The sequence below is a fragment of the Schistocerca nitens genome, chromosome 9 (genome assembly GCF_023898315.1).
Source record: "Schistocerca nitens isolate TAMUIC-IGC-003100 chromosome 9, iqSchNite1.1, whole genome shotgun sequence".
In the NCBI taxonomy this organism is placed as follows: domain Eukaryota; kingdom Metazoa; phylum Arthropoda; class Insecta; order Orthoptera; family Acrididae; genus Schistocerca; species Schistocerca nitens.
The window spans coordinates 97,895,746-97,917,752 of NC_064622.1; the positions used below are offsets into that span (position 1 = coordinate 97,895,746).

Here is a 22,007-nt window from a genome sequence, read left to right on the forward strand (position 1 = left end):
ATGACCATCGACTGGGACTACGGCTGCCATTCATTCTTCGTATGCTTTAGAGTGGGACAACGGTGTTACTCTCGGCGCCATTGAGTGCGGAGCCATTGAATATGACTTCGGGTCACGAGTGGAAGTGATCGAGGGAACTTGGAAGGTACGGCAGCACGTATATGGAGATCCTGCATCCTCACAAGTTACATGACATGCCACACTATCGTGATGCCATGTCTCAACAGGGAAACGCTCGTCCACGTATGAGACACGTGCTTTTGAGCTTTCTGCTTGACACTGAGGTAATCCAGTAGCTAGCAAGATCCCAAGATCTGCCCACGACATAACGTGTGGGACGACCTCGGACGTCAACTCTGTCCCACTGCCAGTATTCAGGACATGAAGGAATAAGTACAAGAGGTGTGGGCCAGCGTGCCCCTGGAAATGGTACAACGACTTTGTGAGACAATTCCCAATCCAATCCGTACAAAGATCGGTACAAGACGGGTTGCAACGTCATACTGCTAAGAGAGCTCATACTGATAAGTCCTTTGTAAATTTGACTCGATTTTATATTCACTGAAATGACATAAATTATCCTGTCAACTCTTGAAGTTTCATTTCGTATGCATCTCCTCTTCTGATTGCTTCACATCTGTTGTCCGGCAGTGTACACTGAGGTGACAAAAGTCATGGGTTAGCGATATCAAAATATACAGACGGTGGTAGTATCGTGTACACAAGGTATAAAAGGGCGGCGCATTGGCCGAATCTGTCATTTATACTCAGATGATTTATGTGGAAAGGTTTCCGACACGATTATGGCCGCACGACGGGATGTAACACTTTGGACGCGGAATGGTTGTGGGACATTCCATTTTCGAAAACGCTAGATAATTCAGTACTCAGATCCACAGTGTCAGAGCAGAGTAAACCAAATTGCAGGCACTACATTACCTCCAGTCAGGTCTTCTACTTAACGACCGAGAGGAGCGCCTTTTCATAGAGTTGTCAGTGCTAACAGACAAGCAGCACTGCGTGAAATGAAGCAGAAATCAATGTGGAGCTTACAACGAACGTATCCGTTAGGACAGCGTGGCGAAATTTGGTGTTAATGTGCTGTGGCAGTAGAAGACAGACGCGAGTGCCTTTGCTAACAGCACGACGTTGTCTGCAGCGCCTCGCCTATGCTGGTGATCCCACCGATTGGACCCAGACGGACTGGAAAACCGTAGCCTGGTTAGACGACTACCGATTTCAGTTCACAAGAGCCGATTGTAGAGTCCGAATATTGCGCACATCTCAAGAAGACAAGTTGCCAACAAGGCAATGTGCAAACTGGTGGTGGCTACATATCTGTGTGGGCTGTGTTTGCATGGAATGGACTAGGTTCTCTCGTCCAACTGAAATGCTTATGTTCGGCTACTTGGTGACCATTTGGAGCCATTCATGGTGGCCTTCTTGTTCCCAAACAACGATGGAATTTTTCTGAATGTCAATGCACCAGGCCACAGTTGTTCACGATTAATTTGAAGAATATTTTGGACAATTCCAGCGAATGATTTGGACACCCGCATCGCCTGAATGAATACCACCGAGTATGTATGGATATAATTGAGAGGAGCCGGCCGGTGTGGCCGTGCGGTTAAAGGCGCTTCAGTCTGGAACCGCGTGACCGCTACGGTCGCAGGTTCGAATCCTGCCTCGGGCATGGATGTGTGTGATGTCCTTAGGTTAGTTAGGTTTAATTAGTTCTAAGTTCTAGGCGACTGATGACCTCAGAAGTTAAGTCGCATAGTGCTCAGAGCCATTTGAACCATTTTTTTATAATTGAGAGGTCAGTTGCTGCACAAATTCTTGCAGCGACAGCACTTTCGGAGTTACGGAGCGATATATAGGCAGCATGTCTCAGTGTTTCTGCGCAAATTCTTGCAGCGACAGCACTTCCGGAGTTATGGAGGCAGCATGGTTCAAATGGCTCTGAGCACTATGGGACTTAACATCTGAGGTCATCAGTCCCCTAGAACTTAGAACTACTTAAACCTAATAACCTAAGGACATCACACACATCCATGCCCGAGGCAGGATTCGAACCTGCGACCGTAGCGGTCGCGCGGTTCCAGACTGTAGCGCCTAGAACCACTCGGCCACTCTGGCCGGCGCACTAGGGGTTTGCATGTCTTCAACTTCTTCCCTAAGTCATCTGAATGAAGGATGCCATGATTAGATTTAAACTTGCTTTTGATTTTGATCAGGTCTTTTAATACTCTGCCTAATCGAAACATACAATAAAGACAGACAGCCATCTTTTTCTATTTCCATAGTGATTTGAATGTTGTTATGAATGGACCTGAGGTGACGCAGAACCTCTAGTTTCCATTAATTTATGGCTACAGAAACATCTTTTTATAACTTCAATATTGAAGAGTCGATGGAAATATACATGGCAGAAAATCTAATGAGCCGGCCGGTGTGGCCCAGCGGTTCTAGACGCTTCAGTCTGGAACCGCGCGACCGCTACGGTCGCAGGTTCGAATCCTACCTCGGGCATGGATGTGTGTGATGTCCTTAGGTTAGTTAGGTTTAAGTAGTTCTAATTTCTAGGGGACTGATGACCTCAGCAGTTAAGTCCCATAGTGCTCAGAGCCATTTGAACCATTTGAAAATCTGGTGAACAGTGATACCAGGTGCTACTTGGATAATGCGTGTCACCCCATAATTTCTACTATTTGTTCCAAATGACAGGGTAAGCCGATGGCCACGGCGAGCAGCAACCATGAGGACAGTTGGGTTCTGCATTTCTGTCAGCGAAGGCGCTGCTTCCTGTGTACTGCGGTCCCTCTGTCTTAGTCCATGCACGGAATACACACAGCGCGCTAATGAGTTACTGGAGGGGGGAAGTCTTCTTCAGCCTTTGATGAGTCACATGAAGATGGCTGGCAGGTGCCTAGTTGAGAGCTCGTGACGTGTGGTGCAGAACGAACGGCTGCAATGCCGAAACGTCGCCAGAAAAATTATAAAATTCACACGAATCTGATTGACCGCTATAGCTGATTTCGTAAATGAAACGGATAATGTGAATTTCTCCCTCTGTACTGGCCAGTAGCTAGACTTACCTGTGGTTGTCAGCGGCGCCCCTGGCATTTCGGGTGGTGGCATTGAAGAGACGCCCGTCGTCTGGGTCGGCGTCCGCCTCTGGCGGGGGCGTGGCACAGTCACTGCATGCGGGGGTGGCCGCCTCCTCTGGCGGAGATTCTCGGGGTGAGGGCATCTCTGGAACAGCAGCCAGTGGCAGTAGTTAGGCCACTTCAAAGACAAAAGGGAAGCTCAAAATAAAGAATCAGAAAACAACGATTCCCCGTCTCCACACACGATTTAGCTGTGTATCTCACAAATAGAGTGTATGGGCGAACACCAGTTTCCTGTTTGAATGGCCTAACTTGGGTCTAAGAAATCCAGATATTTATTTTTCATTGCTGGCACACATACGAGCATTTTATCTAGAAACTAAAGCAGGTCGTAACTTTTCATCAAATGATTGTATAACATGTGTATCTATGTCGGATATTTTCCCAAACCCATGTACCTATTTCTTCCAAATTTGGCACACAAACAGCAAACTTCACGAGTTACAGTATTGTTGGTGCGGAAACATGTGCAAAAGAGTGTATTTTAGTCGCTACTGTAGAACGGGCCTTCCTTATCGACCTGATTTCTAGGGCAGCCTCAAGTCAGGAGCAAAAAATGATTTTCCAGCCCCCGATGTCTAGGCTGCCCTGCAGCAGAGGCATGTTGTGTTGGATGAGGAGGGAGATTAGTGTTTAACGTCCCGTGGATAATGATGTCAGTAGAGATGGAGCATAAGCTGGGATTAGGGAAGGATGGAGAAGGAAAGGGTAGGTGCCCTTTCGAAAGAACCGTCCTGGCATTTACCTCAAGCGGTTTAGGGAAATCGCTGAAAGCCTAAATCAGGACGGCCGGACACGGGTTTGAAGTACCATTCTCCCGAATGCAAGTCCAGTGCGCTAACCACTGCGCTACCCCGCTCGGTATGCTGTGTTGCAGTAGTATAGTCTGCAGAACTGGGTGATGGTTGAGATGGATAGAAGAGGGTGTGAACACAGAGACTGGACAGAAGGAGATGCATAGAGAGGTATGAGCAGAGAGAGGGTTGGCAGGAGGGGATGGTTGGAGATGGCAGAGGAGATGTACAGAGAGAGGGGGAAGGAGGGGATGGTTGGAGAGAGGAGACGTACGTTGAGGGGGGAGAAGCAGGGGATAGGGTATGGACAGAGCAGGGAGGAAGGCAGGGACAGAGAGGGGAGGAGGTAATGAATAGGATGAGAGGAAGGAGATAATATACAAAGAGAGTGGTAGGAGATTGACAGACAAGGAGAAAGGGGAAGAGGAGATGAACAGTGGTGGAGGATGAGGTGGAGAGAGAGAGGGAGGATGGTGGAGTAGGCAGTGGACAGAGAAAGAAGGGCATGATGGGATGGACAGAGAGAGGGGGAGTAGGGGACAGGCAGAGACGAGGAGGAGGAGGAGGAGGAGGAGAAGAAGGGGAAAGAGAGATGGGGGGGGAGTGTAGGAAGAGATGGACAGAGAGTGTGTAGAGGCAAAGACGGATAGAGGGAAGGAGGGTGGATAGAGAGAGGGGGCTACGAAGAAATCTATTTATTTATTTATTTAGCGTATTGCAATGCACATCATTTTATACTTCTTACAAATGTTTAAACAAAGACATACATAAAAACACAATAAAATATGCTGTATAAGAAGTATAAAACATACAGATAGATGGCAATACAATTAAATACGAAGAGATTAACAGACAGAAGGAGGAGGAGAGGGAGGTGTAGGAGGCTTGTAGAGGATGGAGATCCGCAGTCGGCAGGTGGAAAAGAAAGTGAGTGTGGGAACGCAGGTGGAAGAAAGAGAGGCTATGAAGTGGGAAGCTGAGAGTGTGTGAGGAAGCAAGTGCAAGATGAAATTCATAAGTACCCTGGCAAAAAATGTCTGTTTATCCAGACATGCAACAAAATATCTTTAAACATCACAAAAAGTAACGGGTAGTGTAGTAATAAGTATCAGTTTATGTTCAGCACAAATTAACCAGACACAGGAAAACATCAAACAATAAGCATATTGAAACTGACTAAAGTCATTTTCGAATACGAGCGCTACGTCAGCCCTCATTGTTAGTTGCAGCAGCAAGCTGTAGAATGTGTGTGAGTTGCGCAATAGAACTTACGTAGACTCCTTACCCTGCAGTGTTGCCACATCATACACAATGTTACATTGTTTTCCTCGCAAAAAGATTTCGACAAAGTGCTTTTTGTTTTGGAATACTATACAGTACGCTGCAGAGGTTTTCAGACAGCTTGTGGTGGTCCGGCTGCAGGGGATACTGAAGGGGGCTCAGTCTCCCTTGGACAGATCACCCTGGGCGAACGCACCTATGCGGAGTGTAGTTGCCATTCGCAAGACGACGCTTTTAATTCATTTTCGAACGTAATGATTCTTATACACTGTGGCACTGTTTTACAATTATCTACTTAATTCGTATACCTGTACCGAATGTACTCGCCACATTGAAGATGAAGTTTTCGCTCAGCTCCGGACGAAAGGGTTTTGCCACCCTCTGACGTATGCTTTTCTGTTTGCTACTTTCTCGCATAGCGCGATACCCTTCTTCTGTATTTCCATCACTGTCCCTGATATAAAAACAATAAATGAAATGTTTGAGGTGAACAACATCTCGGCGTACTAAGCGTGGTAGGAGATGCACGGAAACTACTCTTCGTATGCGATGTGTATGCAAAATTATTTTCATAAAACTGGACATAAATATCGAAATAGAAAGAAACTTGTTTGTATGGCTTTCAGCTCTAGCAGGTCATTAATGTACCGTTGGCGGTTATTGTGGAATTAAAGTGGTCGGCGATAGTTGTCGACCACAGATAACGTGATGTTGGCGGCTTATGCAAGAGTGACATGTAATTTATCTGACGCGCGTTTGTGTCACCGCCGAAGACCTTCTGCCACGTTCTGCTGGGTGAAGCACTCAGCGTCGTTAATATTTAATCCTTCAGCGGTTCGTCTGGTCTTATTCCAGATAAGAGTTATGATCAAACCTCACGGCTTCACTTAAAGAATTTTCGGTTTAACAGGTTACGTCGGGGAGAGTTGGACCTATTTTTTTCTTCAGCATAAAATTAGGGTGTTTTTTTTTTAACTTTTTTTACCTCTGGCGGTTTATCTGCATAGAATTTCATATAAACTTAAGTACAATATATTACTGAGACACTCCCACTTAATACACAGCAGATATGATAAAGTGAAAATATACATGAGTGGTGCACCTCAACCACAGGTATGGGTGACATAGATCAGTGTACAGAGAGGGAAAGGCCATATAAAAATGGCTATACATGAAGAAAAGATTCAATTAAAATTACACATTTTTATTTGGAATACGTTGTAGTGAATGCAGAATTTTACCATAAAATATTTTAGTCCAAAACAATAGATACAGTTTACTAGATACAGTTGCTGCCTTCCTCTTAAAATTCATGGTTTTATCAATATAAGGAACAGGTGACATTTCTTCCAAAAGTTTTGTCTGTGTTGGTTTAGGAGTGGTTAGTTTTGAAGTGGAAATCTTGGACGTTTTTGATTTACAAGGACTCAAGTCCAAAGTCGAGACAGTGAAGAAATTTGACTTATACAGCTAACTATTTACTTTTGATGTGTTTTCGATCACTAGGCGTTTTGACGAGCTTTGAAGCTGTTGGTTAGCCTGTGTGTGCGTTTCTGCTCTTCCATTTGTTGGCAAAGACATATCTTCCGACAAATAAACATAATCTGGAACTGCGGCCGTATTCAGTGGGTCATGCCTTGAAGCTAAATTTAATTGCGCTCCGTCACACCCACATTAAGACACGTGGTCCATATCTGTCAACTAACACTGGTCCATGTCTCCCGACTGTCAGGGAGAGATGGACCACCCCGACTTCTGTCCGCAGGTAGCGATCTCGAGGAGCGTGAGCACGCAACGGGTAGCGACATCGACAGCCATCTTAGATCAGCTTCATGCCTACATATTTGTCAACCTTGCGGTGATAAAACTGCGTCTATATTGTGCAAACTAAGCCTTAATGATATAATTATGTAACTACACGATAAGATTTTTCCGTTTACCAGAACAGAGAATGTGATTTTTTTCTGCAGTATTAGTACTAAAATAACAGCAACGCTTTTGCACCACGCTTTCTCACAGAAGACCTTCCTCACAAGTAGCACGAGCTGCTCTCCAGCGCCGCATTCCTGAAATACGCCACTGGTCACTCTCACCCAGTGGGCCGGCCGCTGTGGCCGAGCGGTTCTAGGCGCTTCAGTCCGGAACCACGCGGCTGCTACGGTCGCAGGTTCTAATCATGCCTCGAGCATGGATGTGTGTGATGTCCTTGGACTAGTTTGGTTTAAGTAGTTCTAAGTCTAGGGGACTGATGAGCTCAGATGTTAAGTCCTATAGTACTTAGAGCAATTTGAACCATTCACCCAGTGGTCCAACTCTCACAGACTTACCCTAAGTAACACAGGAACAGTAAGAGCGTCGGCTTTCGTGTTTGGCGACCATTTCAATAAAATAGTTCCGTATGTGTGACCGCGTCATATGTGATGAACCTTCCGATGTTTCGGTCGCTACTGCAGGCAGCCTTCAGCAGGGTCAAGGACTGCCAGCATTAACAACCGGAACGTTGGTAGTTTTAATATGCACGACTTGAGGTTACACTCGAAAAAAAGAGAGAAAACAGCCACTGTTACCGGTAGCCACATTATATTCTTACTAACCCATAGTTGCTGACTGACCATCGCCTGTAACGCACTGTTAGTAAATTCGGAAAGTGTTCATCTAGGTTGGACTCGCTCCTATTGTATCGACTCTGTCGACGAAGAATCGATTTGTTTCCAGAATGAGATTTTCACTCTGCAGCGGAGTGTGCACTGATTTGAGTGATATGAGTATGCACTGGCAGATTAAAACTGTGTGCCGGACCGAGACTCGAACTCAGGACCTTTGCCTTTCGCGTGCAAAGAGCAGTTGCCCGCGAAAGGCAAAGGTCCTGAGTTCGAGTCTCGGTCCGGCACACAGTTTTAATCTGCCAGGAAGTTTCAATCGATTTGTTATGTCTTTGGCAGATGGTAGCTTCTTTAGTAGGAGTCTTATGGAGATCTGACATGGCACTTTTCGGAAATATGCACACATTATATAGACAAAACGTATGACATTAATATCAAATAAACAATTCTACCATTCTTTTACCGTAACTGTACGAAACTATACTCTCTCAATGGGCTGTCAGAATCTGATCCTTTTTTCATAAAGTTGTTTTTTTTTCTGAACTAGTTCTCCAGAAAACTAAGTAATCGTTAAACACAAAAGCAAGTATTCATTAAACACCTACTCAAATTTTCAAGACACTTCATCAAAAGAGTTTTTCCCTCTTATACTCTTCGTTTTGAAATGGATACGTGTCATGATACACAAAATTGTATTCTTTACTCTTCCGAGACACGTCTTCAGACTTCCTTTCTCCTCTTACAATGGACAGTTTCCAAGGCGGGAATCGTTTGTTAATGGAGTCTACCGTCCGCCGTTTGTTTACTGTCCCTCATTGTCTGCCCAGGGACTTTCCTTTGACGACTTGAGAAGCATAATGACAGGAAAGACGATCTTTAACGGTGGTATTGCTCAACGTTTCCGTGGCAGTTTGAATGAGTGCTTTTGGCATGTTTCTCAGGTACACACACACACAAACACACACACAGTAGCTCTGTCCAGTTCCAACGACGCGCATGTGTGTAATGATACCCGCTGACAGCTAGTCGAATGACGCGGCCTCCTCTATCAGACTGACAGAAAACAAACAGGTTACTGAGACGGGTGAGAGCGGTATATGTATCGGTGTACGCTATCCTATACGTTTCTAACCTTGGCCGACTTCTTCAGGTGCCCGAAAACAGACGGCGCGGCGGCTAGCCGCCTATGTGGAACACAACACCAACCACTGCCTGACTCGCCTTATTCTGAACGATTCTCTCCCCCCCCCCCCCCTTTCCCTCCAAGTCTAGAGATTATTGTCACACGTGGGACGACAGCTAATGACAGGTCGTCACACGTCGGGGAAAGCGACTGTGACAATAACATTCATCACCACTGTCACGACTTCACGCCGGGCCTACCAAGACCTACATTATACAGGTCGTTTCAAAAATAGATGGCATCATTTTGGGTTCGTGTTCCCTATATGTAGACGATAAAAATAGTTCATTACAACATGTGTCCCGCTAATGCTGGATTTCCGAGTTAAGGCCTTCAAGTCCGCAGCTCGTGGTTGTGCGGTAGCGTTCTCGCTTCCCACGCCCGGGTTCCCGGGTTCGATTCCCGGCGGGGTCAGGGATTTTCTCTGCCTCGTGATGACTGGGTGTTGTGTGCTGTCCTTAGGTTAGTTAGGTTTAAGTAGTTCTAAGTTCTAGGGGACTGAAGACCATAGATGTTAAGTCCCATAGTGCTCAGAGCCATTTGAACCATTTTCTCAGGCCTTCAAAACAGGGATAGTCACCGGAACTTTTTTCTTCCAGCAGGTGCTTGCCGTGACAGAAGATATTAATAGGACAATTAGTTCCGAATCGATTTGTGTATTAAGTTTTGTGTTGAAGGTTAGACAAATACTCAAATCAAGATTTGTGAGCAGTGCGTTTCATGTGTGTTACGACGGACGGAAATGCTGGGCGGCGTTTGCACCAGGATAGACAATCACCGCAAAGATGTCCAGACCGGAAGACATTTGAATGTGTCCATTGTCGTCTCTGCCCTCTAGGAAAGTTTACGTCCTCTGTCTTGAGAGGGATGCGACCAAGTTCTACAACTCCAGACGTCCAGACGTTAGCGTTGCAAGAGTCCCAAGACTATTGCGAGAGCAACAGTTGTTTCCTTATCATTTGCGACGTGTACCTGTTCTGTCGCCAGTATATTACTCTGCATGAGTTACGTGCTGCCTATGGTTCCTGCATCAGTGTGCTACAGGTCCAAACTTTCCAGCCTTAGTATTTTTCACAGGTGAAGAATAGTTCACACGAGATGGCATTACCAATTTCCGCAGTCAGCAAGCATGGGCATATGATAAACCGCATGAAACTGTGCTACCCCATCACCAAGCGCGCCTCTCCCTCGGCAGGTGGGCCGGCATCATTAGCAATGGTTACATGGATCCCATATACTTATCACATTTGCTGATGTTCATCTTATAACCTCTTTTCAAAACATTATCCATTGCGTTCAAGTGCTTTGAAGTCTCTGACAGAATTAAAATCTCTTCAGCAAACCTTAAAGTTCTCATTTATTTTTCCTGAACTTTAATTTCCTTTGCAGTCTTCTCTTCGCTACGCTTGTTCAGTACACAGATTGTATAACATCCGGGAAGCTGTAATCATGTCTCATTTCTTTCTCAAATACTGCTTCCCTATCGTGTCTTTCGAATCTGAAAACTGATGACTGGTTTCTGGACAAGTTGTAGGTGACCTCTCGTTTTATACTTGCTACCTTCAGAATTTCAAAAAGTGTGCGTTGGTCAACAAGGTCAAACGGTTTCTCTAACTCTACGGATGCTATACAAGTAAGTTTGCCTTTTTTCATCTGTCGTCCAAGATAAGTCGTAGAGTCAGTACTGCATCGTCTTTTCTTATGTTTCTCTGGAACCCAAATTGATCTTCCACGAGGGACTTTCCGAAAGTAAGTCTCGTCATTGTTCGTGAAAGAGAAATTCGTACACCAGGTGACATAAACAAATGCGATATGAATCCACACCCATCGCTGGTTCAACGACCGAAAGGGCGTCAGCGGAGGAGGAATGACGCATGCGCAAGCGCCAAAGAAGAGAGAGTAACAGCAGACTGGTGTGCCGACATTATTCAAGTACACACGTCGCCAGTGAAAATGTGTGGTGTTATCTGGTACGAATGGACACGTGGGAGTAGTGTCTCTGTCATCCATGAACGTATGGTGAACAGGTCATGTCCTGTCAAGTGGCTGGTCGCTGGTGTTACACGTTCAGAGGATGTTCACCTTTTCCCTACGCTGAAAGGAGTACTTTCAAAACGTCACTTCCAAACCAATGCTGATGTGGAGCAGGCTGTGCGAAAATCCCTTGCATAGTAGGGCGCCCTGTTTTACCAGATTGGTGTCTTCAAACTGTTTGCATTGTTCCAACAACAAATATCTCAATGTCGGTGGCGGCTATGTCGAAAAATAGTGCAAGGTGTATAGTTCATAACGCCATAATGTACACTCCTGGAAATTGAAATAAGAACACCGTGAATTCATTGTCCCAGGAAGGGGAAACTTTATTGACACATTCCTGGGGTTAGATACATCACATGATCACACTGACAGAACCACAGGCACATAGACACAGGCAACAGAGCATGCACAATGTCGGCACTAGTACAGTGTATATCCACCTTTCGCAGCAATGCAGGCTGCTATTCTCCCATGGAGACGATCGTAGAGATGCTGGATGTAGTCCTGTGGAACGGCTTGCCATGCCATTTCCACCTGGCGCCTCAGTTCAAAAATGGTTCAAATGGCTCTGAGCACTATGGGACTCAACTGCTGTGGTCATAAGTCCCCTAGAACTTAGAACTACTTAAACCTAACTAACCTAAGGACAGCACACAACACCCAGCCATCACGAGGCAGAGAAAATCCCTGACCCCGCCGGGAATCGAACCCGGGAACCCGGGCGTGGGAAGCGAGAACGCTACCGCACGACCACGAGATGCGGGCGGCGCCTCAGTTGGACCAGCGTTCGTGCTGGACGTGCAGACTGCGTGAGACGACGCTTCATCCAGTCCCAAACATGCTCAATGGGGGACAGATCCGGAGATCTTGCTGGCCAGGGTAGTTGACTTACACCTTCTAGAGCACGTTGGGTGGCACGGGATACATGCGGACGTGCATTGTCCTGTTGGAACAGCAAGTTCCCTTGCCGGTCTAGGAATGGTAGAACGATGGGTTCAAATGGCTCTGAGCACTATGGGACTCAACTGCTGAGGTCATTAGTCCCCTAGAACTTAGAACTAGTTAAACCTAACTAACCTAAGGACATCACAAACATCCATGCCCGAGGCAGGATTCGAACCTGCGACCGTAGCGGTCATGCGGTTCCAGACTGCAGCGCCTTTAACCGCACGGCCACTTCGGCCGGCGCGATGGGTTCGATGACGGTTTGGATGTACCGTGCACTATTCAGTGTCCCCTCGACGATCACCAGTGGTGTACGGCCAGTGTAGGAGATCGCTCCCCACACCATGATGCCGGGTGTTGGCCCTGTGTGCCTCGGTCGTATGCAGTCGTGATTGTGGCGCTCACCTGCACGGCGCCAAACACGCATACGACCATCATTGGCATCAAGGCAGAAGCGACTCTCATCGCTGAAGACGACACGTCTCCATTCGTCCCTCCATTCACGCCTGTCGCGACACCACTGGAGGCGGGCTGCACGATGTTGGGGCGTGAGCGGAAGACGGCCTAACGGTGTGCGGGACCGTAGCCCAGCTTCATGGAGACGGTTGCGAATGGTCCTCGCCGATACCCCAGGAGCAACAGTGTCCCTAATTTGCTGGGAAGTGGCGGTGCGGTCCCCTACGGCACTGCGTAGGATCCTACGGTCTTGGCGTGCATCCGTGCGTCGCTGCGGTCCGGTCCCAGGTCGACGGGCACGTGCACCTTCCGCCGACCACTGGCGACAACATCGATGTACTGTGGAGACCTCACGCCCCACGTGTTGAGCAATTCGGCGGTACGTCCACCCGGCCTCCCGCATGCCCACTTTACGCCCTCGCTCAAAGTCCGTCAGCTGCACATACGGTTCACGTCCACGCTGTCGCGGCATGCTACCAGTGTTAAAGACTGCGATGGAGCTCCGTATGCCACGGCAAACTGGCTGACACTGACGGCGGCGGTGCACAAATGCTGCGCAGCTAGCGCCATTCGACGGCCAACACCGCGGTTCCTGGTGTGTCCGCTGTGCCGTGCGTGTGATCATTGCTTGTACAGCCCTCTCGCAGTGTCCGGAGCAAGTATGGTGGGTCTGACACACCGGTGTCAATGCGTTCTTTTTTCCATTTCCAGGAGTGTATTTGCAATAAAGTTACCATGTGAAAAATGGTGACGACACTTACTTTCGGAACGTCCCTCTTGCAAGTTTTTTCAGTCTCTCTGCAAATAATTAGTGTCAATATTTTATAACTTGATCTATTAAACTGATATGTAATATTCACACCTGTCACCAACTGCCTTCATTGGAATAAGAATTACTACATACTTTTTTAAGTCTGGGGTTTTTTCGCCTGTCTCATATCTTGCACCCCAGGTGTAACAGTTTTGTGATGCCTGGCTCTGCCGAGGACCTCATTAACCCTCAGGAGACATCGTACGCTACAGTGACCTTATTTCCACTTAGGTCTTTCGGTGCTCTGTCAAATTATTCGCACAGTGTCATAGCTGCCATTTCATCTTCGTCTTCTACTTCTTCGCTTTCTATAACATTATCTAGTTCGTTTCCCTTGTATAATCCTTCTGTATAGTCCTGCCATTTTTCAGCTTTCTCATTTTTGCTTGTTATCTGTCTCAAAATGTCTCTTTAATTTTCCTATAGCTTTGCGTTCTTCTACTACAATGCGTTTTTCCTCTAGTCATTCCTTATTTCTCATATCAATCTCAATTTTCAGATATCTGTAATTCCTTCTGCCATCTTCATTTCTTTTCGCCCATTGTATCCAATATCTCTTGTGTCATACAAAGATTTATTCTAAGGTTTGTCTTTTTACCCACCTCATCGTCTGCTGACTGCACTATTTCCTCTCTTAAAGCAATCCGTTGGTCTTCTATTGTATTCTTTAGTAACAAACAGTTCGTTCTAAATAAGTAAACTATGTGACATACTCGATATGTTCATTACAAATGTAATCAGTTACTGTCGGATTCTTTGTCTTTGTTCTATTGTTATCTTGAATCTGCACAGCTATGTGTCCAACTGTGCTCCGGAACGATTAAGTCAAGTGATTCGTCTTCTCTTGGCAAATGAATACAGGGAGAATGATTTAGAAAACATTCTAAACAGCCCACTTATATTGTTTGCATATCTTGCCGCTGTCTAGTGAATCAACAGAATTTCAAAACGAAGTAAAAATGATTTAGACAAGAACATAAAAAATGTGAGGCCCCCGACATGAGTACTAACAGAATTTATATTACACTATTAATGATATAAATTTAGAGGTTGTCAATTCGACTAAGGATGTAGGAATTACAGTTACCAACGACTTGAATCGGAACTGTCATATCGAGAATGTTCTACGGAACTGCAGAGTAACAGTGCTGATGCAGGAGGAAGCTGTGACTCCCTAGGCGTCCGTTTTTTTTTTTTTTTTATTCGGAGACATTAATGAGAATCATTACAGTGACCGACCTTGGGAAATAGTGATAAAAAAGAGGTAAAAAATTTGGTATGTGGTTCGCATTACCGGTTATTTAGTCATTTTTGAGCTACAAGCAGCATATGATAACGTAGTAAAACGTTTGGTTTGTTGCTATCCCATTCCATTATTTTCGTAAGTGCATCCGAACGGGCCATTTCCCTGTTAATCTAACAAACTGCCAAACATTTTATTATTATCACTGAACATTCTGTAGCGCTCAGAGGATGCGCAGCTCCTCCCTCCACCAGTCTGATGATTATCAGGAAAAAAATTTAACTCTGGGATCCATATCATTAAAATGACAGGATGACATTTGCACTAGAACTACTATTTCTAAATTAAACAAATGACATGACAGAACCGGGAATGCCGAATCAGCATTTAAAAATGCTCCCCTGAGTAAGACAAAAGTGTACTCATTAACTGTGGTGGACTGCCGCATAGGAAAGTGACAGATGTGTCGTTACATCTAGTAAGGTAGCCGGTTTGCACAGTTCCATTCTCACTGTAGTAGTACTATAAATTCGACAAATATAGGCGTAGTTGATTCTTCACCTAAGAGGCTGGAAAATATCGTTTACTTGTAACAGCCCTATTATCGCAAAGTTCTCAAACGACCTAAGTGAGCTGCTAACACCATTTCGGAAGTTTGGTTTATTATAAGAGAGCATGCTCTTGGTTCATCACGAGCGACAATCCTTGTCTGCTGTGTTTCCGCCAGATACTGTAGCGTGGCCAAAATAGAACTGGCCCTGCAAAATGTTCAGTAACCGGTAAAGAGACGATTAGAAAACTACCGGAGACGAATCTGACCGCCAGAACAAAACTACTCAAATGGATGTCCGGCAAAATAACAACGCCAGTAAGTGGCAATTTGTAGATCGTCGAGTTTGAACATCACCGAAAGGACCTGCATCTTTATCCTCACAAATTTCAAGCGTTCCGTGTGACTAAGATTCTAGATCAGCTCGCTCGCATTCTGTTCTGCCGCTGGTTACTGAATGCAGCAGTATCGACAATTTGCGTCCTCGCTTTTTAAGTTAATGTGATAAGCTCTCGGTTCAGACTGGTCGACTATGTGAACTCATAGGACACTCGCGATTATATTCCATAACATCCTCATCAGTACGCTGAAAGGCGTTACAGGACGTTAAGAAACAACACCCTGTGCAGCTTTTCCCCAGACGTGACAACAAATCATTCACAGAAAGAAAGATGAACCACTGCAGAATTCTCTGCTTCAGAATCGCTGAATACACTATGGGGAATACAGCTGGCAGTAAGTCACGTGCCGCGCTTACACCGTCTTGAAACGGAGGAGCGGTACAACTTGCAAAGGACTGTTAGGAGATAATGTGCTTGCTACGCCCAATGCAGGCCTCTTGACACGCACTGACGCTGTACTTCCCAGAACATGCTCACACAGAGGTGATTATGACCAGAAAATACGTACGTTTTCCCCAAGAAAACATACACTACTGACCATTAAAATTGCTACACCACGAAGATGACGTGCTACAGACGCGAAATTTAACCGACAGCAAGAAGATGCCGTGATATGCAAATGATTAGCTTTTCAGAGCATTCACATAAGGTTGGCGCCAGTGGCGACATCTACAACGTGATGACATGAGGAAAGTTTCCAACCGATTTCTCATACACAAACAGCATTTGACCGGCGTTGCCTGGTGAAGCGTTGTTGTGATGCCTCGTGTAAGGAGGAGAAATGCGTACCATCACGTTTCCGACTTTGACAAAGGTCGGATTATAGCCTATCGCGATTGCGGTTTATCGTATCGCGACATTGCTGCTCGCGTTGCTCGAGATCCAATGACTGTTAGCAGAATATGGAATCGGTGGCTTCAGGAGGGTAATACGGAACGCCGTGCTGGATCCCAACGGCCTCGTATAACTAGCAGTCGAGATGACACCATCTTATCCGCATGGCAGTAACGGATCGTACAGCCACGTCTCGATCCCTGAGTCAACAGATGGGGACGTTTGCAAGACAACAACCATCTGCACGAGCAGTTCGACGACGTTTGCAGCAGCATGGACTATCAGCTCGGAGACCACGGCTGCGGTTACCCTTGACGTTGCATCACAGATAGGAGCGCCTGCGATGATGTACTGAACGACGAACCTGGGTGCACGAATGGCGAAACGTCATTTTTTCGGATGAATCCAGGTTCTGTTTACAGCATCATGATGGTCTCATCCGTGTTTGGGGACATCGCGGTGAACGCACATTGGAAGCGTGTATTCGTCATCGCCATACTGGCGTATCAACCGGCATGATGGTATGGGGTGCCATTGGTTACACGTCTCGGTCACCTCTTGTTCGCATTGACGGCACTTTGAACAGTGGACGTTACATTTCAGAAGTGTTATGACCCGTGACTCTACCCTTCATTCGATCCCTGCGAAACCCTACATTTCAGCAGGATAATGCACGACCGCATGTTGCAGGTCCTCTACAGGCCTTTCTGGATACAGAAAATGTTCGACTGCTGCCCTGGCCAGCACATTCTCCAGATCTCTCACCAACTGAGAACGTGTGGTCAATGGTGGCCGAGCAACTGGCTCGTCACAATGCGCCAGACACTACTCTTAATGAAGTGTGGTATCGTGTTGAAGCTGCATGGACAACTGTACCTGTAACCACCATCCAAGCTCTGTTTGACTCAATGCCCAGGCGTATCAAGGCCGTTATTACGGCCAGAAGTGGTTGTTCTGGGTACTGATTTCTTAGGATCTATGCACCCAAACTGCGTGAAAATGTAATCACATGTCAGTTCTAGTATAACATATTTGAGCAATGAATACCCATTTATCATCTGCATTTCTTCTTGGTGTAGCAATTTTAGTGGCCAGTAGTGTACGGTACGTTTGAGCAATAGGTCCACAGCCTGTATATCTCAAAATACGTCATGAAAATGACAATGCCAAGATTACAGAAGCACATAATTAGTTTTAGTTGCTGGAAGTAGTTAACCATGGAATTCAGGAAAGGAACAGGGACGCTGTAGTTACGCAGTTCCTTCAAAGTACGTGACCACGTAGTTACTAATTTAAAGTAATATTTTAACACAACCCATTTTTACATCGCCATGAAGATTCCTAACCCCATATAGATAATTCTGAAATTGTGTGCGTGTGGATTTTCAATAGCTAGGATAACACTTGAAGTTATGTATTGCATGTGCACCAAGTCTTTCATTATAAATCTTAGAAGTATGTTTATAGCTACTAAGAAATTACAGTCAGAAATGGTCAAATCTATGTGTACGAGGTTCAAGATTACGAACATGTATGGAGATTGGTGAAATTATTTTATTCGTTTTAGTCCAACGTAAGGAACCAAGGACGTGGTCATCGACAGCGAGTGTTCATCAGAGACAAGGGTATCGTCAGGAGTGCCTCAGGGAAGTGTGACAGGACCACTTTTATTCTCTAGATACTGGCACATAGATGATCTGGGCAGCAATTTACGTGTGTTTGCTGACGACGCTGTGGCGCACGTCCGCCTCTTTAGCTTAGTGGTAACGTGTTTACCTACCGTGCAACGGGCCCGGATTCGATTCCCGGTCGCGCTGGAGATTTTCTCCGCTCGTGGACTGGCTGTTGTGCTGTCCTCATCATCAGTTTATCATCGTCTACACGCAAGTCGCCCAGTGTGGCGTTACCCGTAGTAAGATCTGCACCCGGCGGTCGTAACTTCCCCGCGTGGGGCATCAGTGCAGCACGGTCATTTTACTTTTTTTTACTTTGGTGTACGGGAAGGTGTCGTCGTTGACTGACTTGCAGGAATATAAAAGATGACACAGACAAAGTTTCAAGTTCGTGTGATGAACGGCCGGCCGCGGTGGCCGAGCGGTTCTAGGCGCTACAGTCTGGAACCGCGCGACCGCTACGGTCGCAGGTTCGAATTCTGCCTTGAGCATGGATGTGTGTGATGTCCTTAGGTTAGTTAGGTTTAAGTAGTTCTAGGTTCTAGGGGACTGATGACCACTACAGTTGAGTCCCTAGAACGTAAGCTAATGCGGACGAGTCGGGGAGAACAGCCATGTAACGTTCGAGTGTTTGGCATCCCTACTCTGTCGGACTAAAGAAGGAAGACATCGAAGTAGTTCGGATGCAGGATACTAGATTCGCTACCAACGTGGAACATAAGAACCCATAGACAGTATTACGAAGGTACTTCATAAACTCAAATGGGAATCCCTAGAGGGAAGACGATGCTCTTTCCGCAACGCACTATCGCGCAGATTTAGAGAATCGGCATTTGAGGCAGATTGCAGAATGATTCTATGCAGCCAACGTACATTTCGCGTAAGGACAATGAAGACACTTTGCGAGAAATTAGGGATCGTACGGCTTTTAGACAGTCGTTGTTCCCACGCTCTGTTTGCGAATGGGACAGGAGAGGAAATTACTGGTATTGGTACAAGTTACACTCTGCCTGGCACCGCACGTGGTTTGCGGAGTATGTATGTAGATGTAGCCGTAGATGTAGTTAAAAACGTATTATATTAAAAATTTATTTTATCAAAGTAATTATTTTCTGCTGTTTCGTCTTGTGTGTGAGAAATGATTCGATATATTTCGAATATCTCACATTACAGTAGAGACATGTGGTAAATTTCATGTTTATTTGATTTCACCCCAGTGACCCAGTGTTTTGCTTCCTTCAAAGTATATTCTACGAAAAGACGGTGAAGATAAAAATCAGAGAGATTCGAGCTCAGACGGAGTCTTACCAGCAACCATTCTTCCGCGAACCATTCGCCGTTGGAACAGGAAAATGGCGAAATGACAGTGGTACACAAGTACACTCCACCACACACCAGGGAAGAAAGCGACTTAATACTGCATCGTCATCCAGTTTCGAGCTATTTTTAAAATTTCAAGTCTCTAATATAACACTATTTGTTTATGGCTCATCTAAATATTTTATAATTTCTTGCTTTAAAATTTTCGCATATTGGTACTATATTTTATGTATCTCTAAAGTAAAGTGTGCTATACTGGAGGTTGAAGTTCTTTGCATTGCGTGTGAGTAATGTATGTAAAATACTATGTAAATTGTTTATTACTTTAAATAATTTTCTGATCACTTTTGTATTTATAAATATTTGTGTGTATAAACTGTTCATGTTGATGTAAGCCGGCCGGGATGGCCGTGCGGTTCTAGGCGCTACAGTCTGGACCCGCGCGACCGGTACTGTCGCAGGTTCGAATCCTGCCTCGGGCGTGGATGTGTGTGATGTCCTTAGGTTAGTTAGGTTTAAGTAGTTCTAAGTTCTAGGGGACTGAGGACCTCAGAAGTTGTCCCATAGTGCTCAGGGCCATTTTTGTTGATGTAAATTTGACAATTGTAAGAAATGGTCACGCTTAGGAACAATCTAAGAAATAGGTGTTGTGTAAAAGCCAGTGTGCTTTTGTTTGAAACAATAGTGGCTCTAGGAAGTGGAAAAGGTGGCAAGGGCGAATTGGCGCGCTACCTAGAGCAAAGCGCAGGACGTAAGTCATACAGTCTCTAGGCAGCAGTGATTGAGGCAACACCCTTTTGGAGTAGCAGAATCTTTGCTTGCAAATTTGCACAAAAATGCCTCGGATGAAGACTGCAAACGGCTTACAGTATAGCTGCGAGTAAGAATTTTTAGCACATTGCAGCCCCGTCAGCAACTGTGATAGACTAATATTTTGAGGAATCAGCCTCAGTTACACAAGTTTTCTGGCATTTACCAGATTTCGGCTAAATTAATCTAGCCTTCTTCAGAAGCCTTCTGAAGAAGACCAGATTAATTTAGCCGAAACCTGGTAAATGCCACAAAACTTTTGTAACTGAGGCTGATTCCTCAAATAATAGCTGCGAGTTGTTGCACTACTTTATGTAAAATTGAACAATGCCAAGAAGAGAAATTGAGCCCATACAGCAAGGTACTTGTGGGTAGTGTAGCCTTCGTAATTGTTCGCCACACACAAGCCTACAGCCACCAGATAAGAATTTTTGGAATTTACTTTTGTACGGCGTGAACCATTAATTTAAACTGTGTTATATTAGTGAATAATCATTCTTGAACTTCAAAGAAACTGGTTCACCCTGTTATTTCATCCTCATCATACTTCTATATAGAGTTCCTTCCTGGTGTTTGATTAATCCGTGTATCCTGTTTCACAGACTTATGAAGTGCCAAAGAGGCACCATTTAATTTGTTTTTGTGTAAATAATGAGATATATGTGTCAGGTACTAAATCCTGTAGCAATGAACATTTTAGTTAGAGTAATAACACGTCCATGATTTAGTACATTACAGACAAATAAAGCCAAATTATTCTTGTTTTAAAAGCTTTTTTAACTATTGTAAAGTGTTATAGTAAAAGTTTGCTTACGTAAAATTCAGTCAGAGTGAAGAAAAGTTACTAAAATCTGTTAAATGACTATACAGAGTTAGTTCAAAGAGTAATAGCTATTGCAAATAAATTCCAGTAAGAGAGAGGTTTTCTTGAAGTGAAATGCTCAGTATAAAAAGAGTGTGCTTTAGTATCTCAGTATTTTAGTATTGAAGTTTATTGGTTATGGAAAGTGCTTTTCTCAAGTTCCCCCTGGCCAATTTTTTTTAGCTTCCTTGAAGTTGTGTGCTGGCCTTTTTCTCTTTTAATAACGTAATGTATAAGGATGTAGTAGTCAAATAATTCCAGTGTCCGCACCAACATTGTTTAAGTGGAGTAATATTTATCTGAAGAAGCAACTAAAATAGTAGCAAGAAAGCAGGCAAAATACATACTTCTGCTTTTCCAATACTTCTCTGTTTCATTGCCTGGTAAGATCTTAGGAAAAGAATTGAATAGTCTGATTTACTTATCCATTAGACACACACAATGTGAAATCCTGCAAAAAGGGTAACTCTATTGATTAGCTTTTCCTATTAACAGGACCATCCTCCCACAGTGTACTTTATTTAGAAACTAAACTAAATTTAGAAAGAGGGTTATACATGGCAACATAAAGACAGGATTTTCTGCTATTTAGGTAAAAACATACTAAATTACAGTAGTAGTGGTAGGGTTATACTAGATCATCGAGAGTTAGTTTAAAATCGATTGCAAAATGTGTACAGAACAGACAAAAATGGTTCAAATGGCTCTGAGCACTATGGGACTCAACTGCTGAGGTCATTAGTCCCCTAGAACTTAGAACTAGTTAAACCTAACTAACCTAAGGACATCACAAACATCCATGCCCGAGGCAGGATTCGAACCTGCGACCGTAGCGGTCTTGCGGTTCCAGACTGCAGCGCCTTTAACCGCACGGCCACTTCGGCCGGCCAGAACAGACATACAAGAGAGCAAGTTATTAAATAGTAATAAAATGAGCTACGTATATAACAAATTTGGTTAAAATTGTTCCAGGCGTCCCTGAATTACGCTTTTATATCACCCCTCTTCACCCCCACCCTCAGCTGTAGATGTGC

The 22,007-nt window shown here is 44.9% G+C and overlaps 1 protein-coding gene across 1 annotated transcript in view; it reads right to left on the reverse strand.

Moving 5' to 3' along the window:
* LOC126204037 (calcium release-activated calcium channel protein 1-like) overlaps positions 1-22,007 on the reverse strand; it is a 119,655-nt gene that overhangs the window by 85,707 nt on the left and 11,941 nt on the right. Inside the window, exon 2 of the mRNA XM_049938462.1 lies at positions 3,099-3,255. Within this exon, the coding sequence (XP_049794419.1) occupies positions 3,099-3,253 (155 nt within the window). The 5' untranslated portion in view covers positions 3,254-3,255. The remainder of the gene's footprint in view (positions 1-3,098; positions 3,256-22,007) is intronic.